The sequence below is a fragment of the Giraffa tippelskirchi genome, chromosome 12 (genome assembly GCF_054371585.1).
Source record: "Giraffa tippelskirchi isolate mGirTip1 chromosome 12, T2T-mGirTip1v1.2.pri, whole genome shotgun sequence".
Lineage (NCBI taxonomy): Eukaryota > Metazoa > Chordata > Mammalia > Artiodactyla > Giraffidae > Giraffa > Giraffa tippelskirchi.
In genome coordinates this window covers 92,771,629-92,784,162 of record NC_137286.1, presented here as the reverse complement: position 1 = coordinate 92,784,162, position 12,534 = coordinate 92,771,629, and the positions used below count along the sequence as shown (strand labels likewise).

General features: G+C 45.3%; 1 protein-coding gene across 10 annotated transcripts in view; it reads left to right on the top strand.

Moving 5' to 3' along the window:
• The first annotated feature begins 8,692 nt into the window (after positions 1–8,692).
• The window catches only part of NEK5 (NIMA related kinase 5), a 61,315-nt gene continuing 57,473 nt past the window's right edge, over positions 8,693–12,534 (top strand). For all 10 annotated transcript variants that reach the window (XM_081547645.1, XM_081547641.1, XM_081547644.1 and 7 more), the window contains exons 1-2: positions 8,693–8,755; positions 12,358–12,496. In XM_081547645.1, the coding sequence (XP_081403771.1) occupies positions 12,380–12,496 (117 nt within the window). In that variant the 5' untranslated portion in view covers positions 8,693–8,755; positions 12,358–12,379. The remainder of the gene's footprint in view (positions 8,756–12,357; positions 12,497–12,534) is intronic.

The window sequence follows — 12,534 nt, the reverse complement described above, 5'->3', positions numbered from 1 at the left end:
TAATGTATGCGATTTTTCAATAAGACCTATTTCTGGGTAGTCATCAATCATCTTCAGTGATCACCCGCTGTCATTAAATACAGCTCCTCACAGGATGTACAAAAGAGCCCAGATCGGAAGATCAGCCATGGGAAGAGTGGGGTAGGTACAGATCTGGTCAGTAGTTGGTGGTCCTGTATATGAGAAAGGAATGGGGCCAAAGGTAAGGAGTCCATACAGGAAGTAGCAGAAACCAGAGTGCTGTGGAACTCATGAAGGGGGAAGGACCCCAACATGCATGGGTCACCACCATGACACATGTGTTCTGGGACCTGTCATTTCATGCTGTGATGCTTTAGTGAGAGGAGAAGTCTTTACTAAAGAAACTGACTCTTTCCAGGGGCCCCCACATAGGCAATTATGAGAATAGCATCAGCCTGGCCTGGTGTAGGGAACAATGTTCAAGTCAACATAGGGGGAAAGCATTGTGAGACTGCAGTAGGATCATTAATAAAGATCTGCTGAAGTGTGGGATGCATATATCTTTTAAAGAGTTAAATAAAGAGTTTTTTAATCTTAACGTACAAAAACTGGTATAGACCTCACCCCCACCCCCTCCTTTATTTATACTCAGACATTTAGTTGTCCCTGGTCTACCAGGGTCTCCAGAGTAAGTTACTGATTTTCCATTTCCATGTTCTGATCACTCTGAGTGAGTCACTAAGTTCAGCCTATATTCAAGTGGACAGGAATTAAGCCCCACCTCCTGAAGAGGGTGGATAATCCAATACTAAGTCATTTGCTTTGTGGCTTGATTTGTTCTAGCTTTGGCCATTAGGAATTATTTCAGGTTGACTCCTATGTGCCTTTGGCATGCCCTCATCCTTTTGTGTTTTGAGCAACTCCTTACTTTCTGGCACTACAAGTGGTCATCTAGTACCTTCTTTGCCTCAGCCCCAGAATCAGCCATTTCTCTGAGGAGCGCTGGTTCCTTTCATGGGTTTAGAAACCAGGATCTGGGTTCTGGGTGTGACTGTTGCTACTGGGATGTCTCTGCTTGTAGTCCCTCTAAGCAGACAGAGCTAGGAAATACATGTGTATACTATCCTGTGTGTACACACATCCCTGTGTGTGACACTCCCTGGTGGTCTAGTGGTTGGGATTCGGCACTCTCATCACTGAAGCCTGGGTTCATTTCCCTATCTTGAGGCTTCCCTGGTGGCTCAGAAGGTAAAAAATCCACCTGCAATGCGGGAGATCTAGGTTCAATCCCTGGGTTAGAAAGATCCACTGGAGAAGGGAATGGCAACCTATTCCAGTACTGTGGCCTGGAGAATCCCATGGAGAGAGGATCCTGGTGGGCTACAGTCCTTGAGGTTGCAAAGAGTTGGACACAGCAACTAACACTTTCATGCATATCCAGAGGTGACTTCTGTATTTCTCCATCTGTATTTTTTTTTTTTTTTTTTTAGCTCGATATGGGTTTGTTCTTACTGATGTCTTGGACTCTGATTCAATACCATTGGGGTCATTCTAACCTTTCCCTTCCCTCCCCCACTCCCCTTGCTTTTCTGTATCTTCTCTTTGACAGTCAGAAACTTGGCTTGTACCATCCACCATCCACTTACTTAGTTGTTCAACTCCAGTATGCATATAAAGCAGTTTCCAGATTGTTAACCCTCACCCCTGTGAAGAACAATTTACCAACTAAAATACAAAGTTTATGTCTTGCTCCTATTGTCTTTAGCCTTACAGTTTCTAGTCAAAACACCATTTCCCAGAATGACTTATGTTAGCTCTTTTTTTTAAATCACTATCTTGAAGACTATCAGCCAGACTTGCCTGTAAGTTTCCAGGAGGTTCCAGTGGAGGCATGGGTCAATAGTGGCCTGCTGCAGGGTCAGGGGCACTGAATACAATAGTCCTGGGAGCTGCTGGCATAAGTCCCTTTGAAGGAGGTCACCATCACCCCTACCATAGTTTGGTCTCAGGCCAAACTACAGGGAGGGAATACAGCCCCACCCATCAATAGAAGATTGGATTGAAGATTTACTGAGCAAGGCCCTGCCCATCAGAGCAAGACCCAGATTGCCCTACAGCCAGTCCCTTCCATCTAGAAGCCTCCACAAGCCTCTTATCCACCAGAGGGCAGACAGAATGAAAGTCACAATCACAGAAAACTAACCAAACTAATCACATGGATCACAGCCTTGTCTAACTCAATGAAACTATGAGCCATGCCATGTAGAACACCCAAGATGGACAGGTCATGGTGGAGAGTTCTAAAAAAAGATGGTCTGCTGGAGAAAGGAATGGCAAACTACTTCAGTATTGTTGGCTTGAGAACCCCATGAACAGTATGAAATGGCAAAAAGATACGACACTGAAAGATGAACTCTCCAGGTCATTAGGTGCCCAATATGGTACTGAAGAAGACTGGAGAAGTAGCTCCAGAAAGAATGAAGAGGCTGAGTCAAAGCAAAAACAATGCCCAGTTGTGGATGTGACTGGTGATGGAAGTAAAGTCCGATGCTATAAAGAACAATATTGCATAGGAACCTGGAATGTTAGGTCCATGAATCAAGGTAAATTCAGTTCAGTTCAGTCACTCAGCCCTGTCTGACTCTTTGCCATCCTATGGACTGCAGCACGCCAGGCTTCCCTGTCCATAACCAATTCCCAGAGCTTGCTCAAACTCATGTCCATTGAGTCGGTGATGCCATCCAACCATCTCATCCTCTGTTGTCCCTTTCTCCCACCTTCAATACTTGCCAGCATCAGGGTCTTTTCCAATGAGTCAGTTCTTTGCATCAGGTGGTGAAAGTATTGGAGTTTCAGCGTCAGCATCAGTTCTTCTAATGAATATTCAGGACTGATTTCCTTTAGGATGGAGTGGTTGGATCTCCTTGCAGTCCAAGGGACTCTTAATAGTCTTCTTCAACACCACAGTTCAAAAGCATCAATTCTTCAGCGCTCAGCTTTCTCTATAGTCCAACTCTCACATCTGAGCTTCCCTGGCGGCTCAGATGGTAAAGCGTCTGCCTACAATGTGGGAGACCCGGGTTCAATCCCTGGGTCGGGAAGATCTGGAGAAGGAAATGGCAACCCACTCCAGTATTCTTGCCTGGAAAATCCCATGGATGGAGGAACCTGGTGGGCTACAGTCCCCAAGAGGTCACAAAAGAGTCGGACACGACTGAGCAACTTGACTTTCACTCACATCCATACATGACTACTGGAAAAACCATAGCTTTTGACCTTTGTTGGCAAAGTAATATCTCTGCTTTTTAATATGCTGTCTAGGTTGGTCATAACTTTTCTTCCAAGGAGTAAGCGTCTTTTAATTTCATGGCTGCAATCACCATCAGCAGTGATTTTCTAGCCCCCCCAAAATAAAGTCTGTCATTGTTTCCCCATCTATCTGCCATGACGTGATGGGATCAGATGCCATGATCTTAGTTTTCTGTATGTTGAGCTTTAAGCCAACTTTTTCACTGTCCTCTTTCACTTTCATCAAGAGGCTCTTTAGTTCTTCTTCACTTTCTGCCATAAGGGTGGTGTCATCTGCATATCTGAGGTTATTGATATTTCTCCTAGCGATCTTTATTCCACCTTGTGATTCATCCAGCCTAACATTTCTCATGAAGTACTCAGCATATAAGTTAAATAAGCAGGGTGACAATACACAGGCTCGACGTGCTCCTTTCCTGATTTGGAACCAGTCTGTTGTTCCATGTCAAGTTCTAACTGTTGCTTCTTGACCTGCATACAGATTTCTCAGGAGGCAGGTCAGGTGGTCTGGTATTCCCATCTCTTTCAGAATTTTCCACAGTTTGCTGTGACCCACACAATCAAAGGCTTTAGCATAGTCAATGAAGCATAAGTAGATGTTTTTCTGGAATTTTCTTGCTTTTTCAATGATCCAACGGATGTTGGCTATCTGATCTCTGGTTCCTCTGCTTTTCTAAATCCACCTTGAACATCCGGAAGTTCTCGGTTCATGTACTATTGAAGCTTCACTTGGAGAATTTTGAGCATTACTTTGCTAGTGTGTGAGATGAAAGCAATTGTGTGGTAGTTTGAGCATTCTTTGGAATTACCTTTCTTTGGAATTGGAATGAAAACTGACCTTTTCCAGTCCTGTGGCCACTGCTAAGTTTTCCAAATTTGCTGACATATTGAGTGCAGCACTTTCACAGCATCATCTTTTAAGATTTGAAATAGCCCAACTGGAATCCTATCACCTCCACTAGCTTTGCTCCTATTGATGCTTCCTAAGACCCACTTGACTTCGCGTTCCAGTATATCTGGGTCTAGGATAGTGATCACACCATCGTGATTATCTGGGTCGCAGACATCTTTTTTGTACAGTTCTTCTGTGTATTCTTGCCACCTCTTAATATCTTCTGCTTCTGTTAGGTCCATACCATTTCTGTCCTTTATTGAGCCCATCTTTGCCTCCTGTACAATGTCACGAACCTTTGTCCGTAGTTCTGGAAGTGGCCAAACAGGAGAAAGCAAGAGTAAACATAGATATTTTAGGAATTGGTGAACTAAAATGGACCAGAATGGGTGAATATAATTCAGATGACCATTACATCTACCACTGTGGGCAAGAATCCCTTAAAGAAATGGCGTGCCAATCTCAAAAATGACGGAATGATCTCTGTTCATTTCCAAGGCGAACCATTCAGTATCACAGTAATCCAAGTCTATGCCCCAACCACTAATGCCGGAAGAAGCTGAAGTGAATGGTTCTATGAGGACCTAGAACACCCAAAAAAGATGTCCTTTTCTTCATAGGGGACTGGAATGCAAAAGTAGGAAGTCAAGAAGTACCTGGAGTAACAGGCAAGTTTGGCCTTGGAGTACAAAATGAAGCAGGGCAATGGCTAACAGAGTTTTGCCAAGAGAATGCACTAGTCATAGCAAACACCCTCTTCCAACAACATGAGACGACTCTACATATGGACATCACCAGATGGTCAATGTCGAAATCATATTGATTATATTCTTTGCAGCCAAAGATGGAGAAGCTCTATACAGTCAGCAAAAACTAGACCAGAGGTTGACTGGGGCTCAGATCATGAACTCCTTATTGCCAAATTCAGACTTAAACTTAAGAAAGTAGGGAAAACCACTAGACCATTCAGGTATGACCTAAATCAAATCCCTTACCATTATACAGTGGAAGTGACAAATAGATTCGAGGGATTAGACCTGATAGATAGAGTGCCTGAAAAACTATGGACAGAGGTTTGTGACATTGTACAGGAGGCAGTGATCAAGACTATCCCCAAGAAAAAGAAATGCAAAAAGGCAAAATGGTTGTCTGGGGAGGCCTTACAAATAGCTGAGAAAAGAAGAGAAGCAAAAGGCAAAGGAGAAAAGGAAAGATAGGCCCATTTGAATGCAGAGTTTCAAAGACTAGCAAGGAGAGATAAGAAAGCCTTCCTCAGTGATCAATGAAAAGAAATAGAGGAAAACAAGAGAATGGGAAAGACTAGAGATCTCTTCAAGAAAATGAGAGTTACCAAGGGAACACTTCATTCAAAGATGGGCACAAAAAAGAACAGAAACAGTATGGACCTAACAGAAGCAGAAGGTATTACAAAGAGGTGACAAGAATACACAGAAGAACTATACAAAAAAGATCTTCATGACCCAGATAACTATGATAGAGTGATCAATCACCTAAAGCCAGACATCCTGGAGTGCAAAGTCAAATGGGCCTTAGCAAGCATCACAAAGGTAATGGAGGTGATGGAATTCCAGTTGAGCTATTTCAATCTTAAAAGATGATGCTGTGAAAGTGCTGCACTCAATATGTCAGCAAATTTGGAAAACTCAGCAGTGGCCACAGGACTGGAAAAGGTCAGTTTTCATTCCAATTCCAAAGAAAGGTAATTCCAAAGAATGCTCAAACTACCACACAATTGCTTTCATCTCACACACTAGCAAAGTAATGCTCAAAATTCTCCAAGTGAAGCTTCAATAGTACATGAACCGAGAACTTCCGGATGTTCAAGGTGGATTTAGAAAAGCAGAGGAACCAGAGATCAGATAGCCAACATCCGTTGGATCATTGAAAAAGCAAGAAAATTCCAGAAAAACATCTACTTATGCTTCATTGACTATGCTAAAGCCTTTGTGTGGGTCACAGCAAACTGTGGAAAATTCTGAAAGAGATGGGAATACCAGACCACCTGACCTGCCTCCTGAGAAATCTGTATGCAGGTCAAGAAGCAACAGTTAGAACTTGACATGGAACAACAGACTGGTTCCAAATCAGGAAAGGAGCACGTCGAGCCTGTGTATTGTCACCCTGCTTATTTAACTTATATGCAGAGTATATCATGCAAATGCTGGGCTGGATGAAGCACAAGGTAGAATCCAGATTGCCGGGAGAAATATCAATAACCTCAGATATGCAGATGACCCTTATGGCAGAAAGTGAAGAAGTAAAGAGCCTCTTGATGAAAGTGAAAGAGGAGAGTGAAAAACCTGACTTAAAACTCAGCATTCAAAAAACTAAGATCATGGCATCTGATCCCATCACGTCATGGCAAATAGATGGGGAAACAGTGGAAATAATGACAGACTTTATTTTGGGGGGCTAGAAAATCACTGCTGATGGTGACTGCAGCCTTGAAATTAAAAGACACTTACTTCTTGGAAGAAAATCTATGACCAATCTAGACAGCACATTAAAAAGCAGAGCCATTCCTTTGCCGACAAAGGTCTGTCTAGCCAAAGCTGTGGTTTTTCCAGTAGTCATGTATGATGTGAGAGTTGGACCATTAAGAAAGCTGAGCAGCAAAAAATTGACCCTTTTGAACTGTGGTGTTGGAGAAGACTCTTGACAGTCGCTTGCACTGTAAGTCAAGGAACTTGACTTGCCAAACAAGTCAATCCTAAAGGAAATCAGTCCTAAATATTCATTGGAAGGACTGATGCTGAAGCTGAAGCTCCAAAACTTTGACCACCTGATGGGAAGAACTGACTCATTGGAAAAGACCCTGATGCTGGGAAAGATTAAAGGCAAGGGGGGAAGGGAACAACAAAAGATGAGATGGTTGGATGGTATCACCTACTGGATGGACATGAATTTGAACAAGCTCCAGGAGTTGGTGATGGACAGGGAAGCCTGGCATGCTGCAGTCCACAGGATGGCAAAGAGTTGAACATGACTGAATGACTGAACTGACTAGCTTGAAGACATTCAACAGTTAATGTAGGCAGGGATGGTTTTAAGGATATTTCCAGGTAATCAGCTTCCATAAATACTGTATTTGATACCTCTTAGATATCTCAAATTTTAGCACTGCCCTGCTTGGGAACATTTCCAAACTAATCTTACAACGGAAACTTGAAACTATGTATAGCTACTGAGTGGCTGAATGAATTTTGATGGGAAAGATAGTTTACAAGGGTTTGGTTATAATAGAATTTCAAGAGACTCTAATGGATGATTAGAACCCTATTCTAGTCATAGATTATTATATGATTCTTGACATACAACTAGGCAAGAATTGAGAATCACTTTTGGCAAAACTTTCAATTCCATTTACTTACATGAATGAAGCTTTTCAGGACTTGCATCTTAAAAAGAGATTAAAGGATTGATGAAATAAAATTATTTTTAAGGCAGGATAAGAAACAATTTAACAATAAAAATTTCTGCCAATTTGGACCACTGTTCCTTTTTAGTGTGCATTGTGCTTGTGGATTATACATTAGGTCCCCTCAGAAGACACAGGCATGTCTACTCCCCCAGAAAACACAAACAAAATGGCAGTTTTCTCTTGGTGTCAGCAAGGGGATAACGTTTCTTTCTTAATCCTGTTGGACTATGTTAACTGTCAATATGTTACTTCGACGTATCACCCTTTGGACCACTAATTTTAATGAATTTTTTAAAGCATCTGATTAGGACATAGAAATTAACTTCCATTTATATGATAGGGTGATCGGTAAGCTTTTGAGTCATGAAAAGCATTACGTATGGAAATATGAGTTCAAGGAAAAAGTAATGATGTTCTGAAAGAAAGCTTCTGATTCTTAAAGGAAAGCTTCCTTTTTTATTAACTTAATAGATGATGCCGGGTTTCAGATCGCCATGGTATTTATTTACATTCCGTCGGTTATGTTTCACTTGTGTCAGTACTTATAATTGCTGAAAATTACATCTTTTTAGCTACTTAAACAGGTAATGAAACGTTTCAGACGGCAGCTGGATGTACAGTGGGAGTGAGGAGTGGATGCAGGGCTATGGGGCGGTGCTGAGGGAGCGTGTTTTGTAGACCACTGGGCAGCAGCCAGTTTCCTAAGGGGACCCCATGGAGGCCGCCCGCTGCGGCCAAAAGAGCAGGGCTCCGTTCTAGTCTCCATCTCTTGACAGTATTTGAGACCCTGCACAAGAAACTCTTCCTGTCTCAGTACCGCTCAATTCGAAAACCGGGTAAAACTCAATTGTAAAACTACCTGCCTTGCTCGGTTATTGCAAAGTGTAGAGATAGAATATGCAAAGCATCTGGTACACCTTCGGTGAGCGGGAGCCGAATGATTGTGGAGTGTTAGCAGAAGCGTCCGGACCTAAAGCAACCGAGCAAACTCCCCGGCCCCCGGCCCTCTTCCGGGTGGACAGTGTGGGCGCTTGCGCCCCGAGCCCCGCCCGCCTTCCCGCGCGCAGCTCCGCCCCGGCAGCCCGCCCGGAGGCGCCACGGCCAGGGGAGCCCTGCTCCATCCAGGACGCTTCTCTCGCTCCGCGAAGCAGGTAAGCAACGGGCGGCGCCCTTAGTCTGGACCGGGAGCTGCCCCCCAGGGCTCCGGGAGCCGCGGGGAAGGGTGGAGCCCCCGCCTGGGAAGGCGCGCTCTGCGAGGGAGCTGCCTCGGGTCCGGCACCGCGTCGGTCTCCATGGCAACGCGCTGCGCTGCGGACTCCAGGCTCCGGCGGAGCTCTGGAGCCCTACAGCCCGCCTCCATCCGGAGTGTTCCTAAGGGAGCGAGATTTACCCCCACCCCGAAACTTAGGGGCTTCCACCCGCTGGTGCCTCCTGGGCGGGCGCCTCTCGGTCCCTCAGTTCCCGCGCTGGTGGCTTTAAGTTCCCATTCCGCGTCCGCCTCCCTCAACACCGGGCCCTCCGGTGTCCCCAGCCTCCGCTGGCTGCGGAGCTGGCTCCCACTCTATACCCCTAATCGTCCCTTCTTCCTACATTGACACAGATTACTCAGAAACATAACCTGTCTGCTCGCTCAGTTTTTGAAAATCAGCATGATGCCCTAACTGTAGTGTAGTGTGTGTGTGTGTGTGTGTGTGTGTGTGTGTGTGTGTGTGTGTGTGTGTGTGTGTGTGTGTGTGTGTGTGTGTGTGTGTGTGTGTGTGTGTGTGTTAGTCCCCATGGACTATAACTCTCCAGGCTCCATGGACTATAACTCTCCAGGCTCCATGGACTATAACTCTAGTGTGTGTGTGTGTGTGTGTGTGTGTGTGTGTGTGTGTGTGTGTTAGTCCCCATGGACTATAACTCTCCAGGCTCCTCTGTCCATGAGATTCTTCAGGCAGGAATACTGGAGTTGGTTGCCATTCCCTTCTCCAGGGCATCTTCCCAACCAGGGATCAACCCAGGTCTCTGGCATTGCGGGCAGAATCTTTGCCGTCTGAGACACAAAGAAAGTAGTGGCTACCATAGTCTAATGGGAAAAAGGAATGGAACAGTTTACCCAAAGCCCCTAAGGTTGGTGGCTGGTAGAGGGGCGCCGGACCAGGCAGCTTTCAGAGAGGTGGGGGTGATCAGAGCCAAGTGCTGGGCCTCCAGGACCTGCCAAAAACGGTTCAGAAACAACCCTATGGGGCTTCCCTTGTGGCTCAGTGGCCTGCCAATGCAGGAGAGGGATTGGTCCCTCTAACAGGAGAGAAAGGAGCAGGGAACAACTTGTGAAAGAATGACATAGCCCAAGGATACAACATAAACCATTTAGAATCAAATGGGACCAAGATGGCAGACAAGACTAGACCTTGATCCTCAATCAGCAAGTGAAATGACACACCCAGAGGTGCCATGACAGTTCCAAGGCACCATCCAAGGAGCGGGTGGTGGCCCAAATCCTGGAAATCTCTGCCCCTTCCCAAATATAGTTGGAATAATCCTCCCACTCATTAGCATATGAAATTACCCAGCGTGTAAAAACTAACCATGCCACACTTCACAGCCACACTTGCCCTCTGCGATGGCCTACACTCTGTCTGTGGAGTGTGCTTCTCTCTGAATCTGAATAGATCCACTTCTTACCTATCACTTTGTCTCTCAGTGAGTTCTTTCAGCCTGAAGCTACATTAGGTCCTGACACCAGGTACCATGGGTTTTGGCTGGGTTTGAGTCCCAGCCATGTGGGTTCGAGTCCCAATCGGAAGTAAACGATTTTACCTCCCTGGCCCTGGAGGATCCCACGTGCTGGGGAACCGTCAAAACCCGTCAGTCACAACTACTGAGCCTGTGCTCTAGAGCCCCGGGAACTGCAAGTACTGAAGCTCACGTGCCCTGGAGCCTGTGCTCTGCAACGAGAGAGGCCACTATAAAGAGAGGCTTGTGCTCCACCACTGTAGAGTGGCCACTGCTCTCTGCAACTAGAGAAAAGCCCACGCAGCACCCAAGACCCAGCACAGCCAAAATAAATAAAAAAAAAAGAAAAGAAACAACCCCGAAGGGAATCACTGGCCCATCTTTTTGCCCACGGGCTATTGAGGGTGTGTCTGTGTTATAAGCACAGTGTTTCCCAAGAGATCGTAGAGGCGAAGGGATCACCCCCCTTACTTCCAGGGGGAACTCACCTTCCCCTCTCAAGAAGCCAGGACCCTGGGCTGAGGGTGACAAACCCGAACCAAAAGAGCTTAAGCATCAAAAGGAATTTCAGGGCTTATATTAAAAACGGAAGATAACTGACCCAGTAGGCGGGGATGGGGCTTTTGTGCCCTCTTGCCATCCTGAATCTTATCAGGTAAATCTAAATGCCATAGTGCCTGTCTTTATTATCAAGTCAATATTTCAGTCTGTCAGTGCTTGGTACTACTATGAAGAAGTAGTGAAGTAGCAGGGGGTCACCTGACACGGACAGCCACATACTTTTAGATCTCTGCTCCCAGGAGCAGTCTGGCCAGTGGAGGAATGATTTTTCCAAAATGGTGAACAGTTCTTGGTAAATATCCGAGCAAAACAAGGTCCAATCAAGCCTCGATTAACACGCAGTTGCATCCCCCGAAAATTCAGTGTTAATTAAAGTTGCGCTAAACGTGTTTTGCATTTAGATGTAAAATAGTTTGGTAGAAGCCACAGACAATTATAAACCGATTTTTCCACGCACACGAATGTGTTCGGAGACTTTCTAAGGTGGTGAGGCCGCTGGCTAATCCTTTACTATGCAGGGCTGTCCCTTGCATCTCGGAATCTTAGTATCTCAGACCTTGTGTGTGTGCACAGTCGTGTCCGACTCTTTGCGACCCTGTGGACTGTAGCCCGCTATCCTCCTCTGTCCCTGGAATTTTCCAGGCAAGATTACTGGAATGCGTTGCCATTTCCTACTCCAGGGGATCCTCCTGACCCTGGAATTGAACCCACATCTTCTGTGTCTCCTGCATTGGTAGGTGTATTCTTTATCACTGAGCCACCTGGGAAGTCCTATCTCAGACCTTGCTGTGCTTTGCTTAGCCACTCAGTCGTGTCTGACTCTTTGTGACCCCATGGACTGTAGCCTGCCAGGCTCCTCTGTCCATGGAATTCTCCAGACCAGAATACTGGAGTGGGTAGCCTTTCCTTTCTCCAGGGCATCTTCCCAACCCAGGGATCAAACCCAGGTCTCCCGCATGGCAGGCGGATTCTTTACCGTCTAAGCCACCAGGGAGGCCAATGGCTTCTAAATGAGGTAGTATCTGCCTCTCCCATCTCTGCAAACAGGAAAAACTCTGGAAGTTTCCAAAATGTCCCGTAGGGGGCAGTGCTTCCCCTTTGAGAAAGGCTTTGTGCTTCCCAGAGGTGCCAAGATCGGGATATTATATTTTTCTTTCTCAGAACAAACTTGAAAAACAGGAATTGTTATTTCCATTTTAGAAATTAGGAAAGTGAGGTTTTATGAAGTTAAGTGACTTGCCCAAGATCACCACACTAGGTTGTATCAAAGGTGAGCTGCAGCCCAAGTCTAACCTCCGGGCCTGCTAAGAGGCTCTGTCTCACTTTGGTTATTTTACCTGTAGCCACAAGGAAAATTAGATGATTTAGTCTTGGCAAAATTAGAATGAAAGTTTTAGCAAAACAAGTTCTGTTACATTGTAGTGGTCAGTTTTCTGACTTCATGTGCAATAAAATTTCATTGCTCTCATTTCAGGTAACTCCATGTATTGGAGACCATGGATCAATATGACATGATTAAAGCCATTGGGGAAGGTGCCTTTGGGAGAGCGTACTTGGCCAAAAGGAAATCGGATAGTGAGCACTGTGTTATAAAAGAGATCAATTTTGAAAAGGTAAAGTTAAGAAGTTACAATTCTTGTTCATTTTCAGT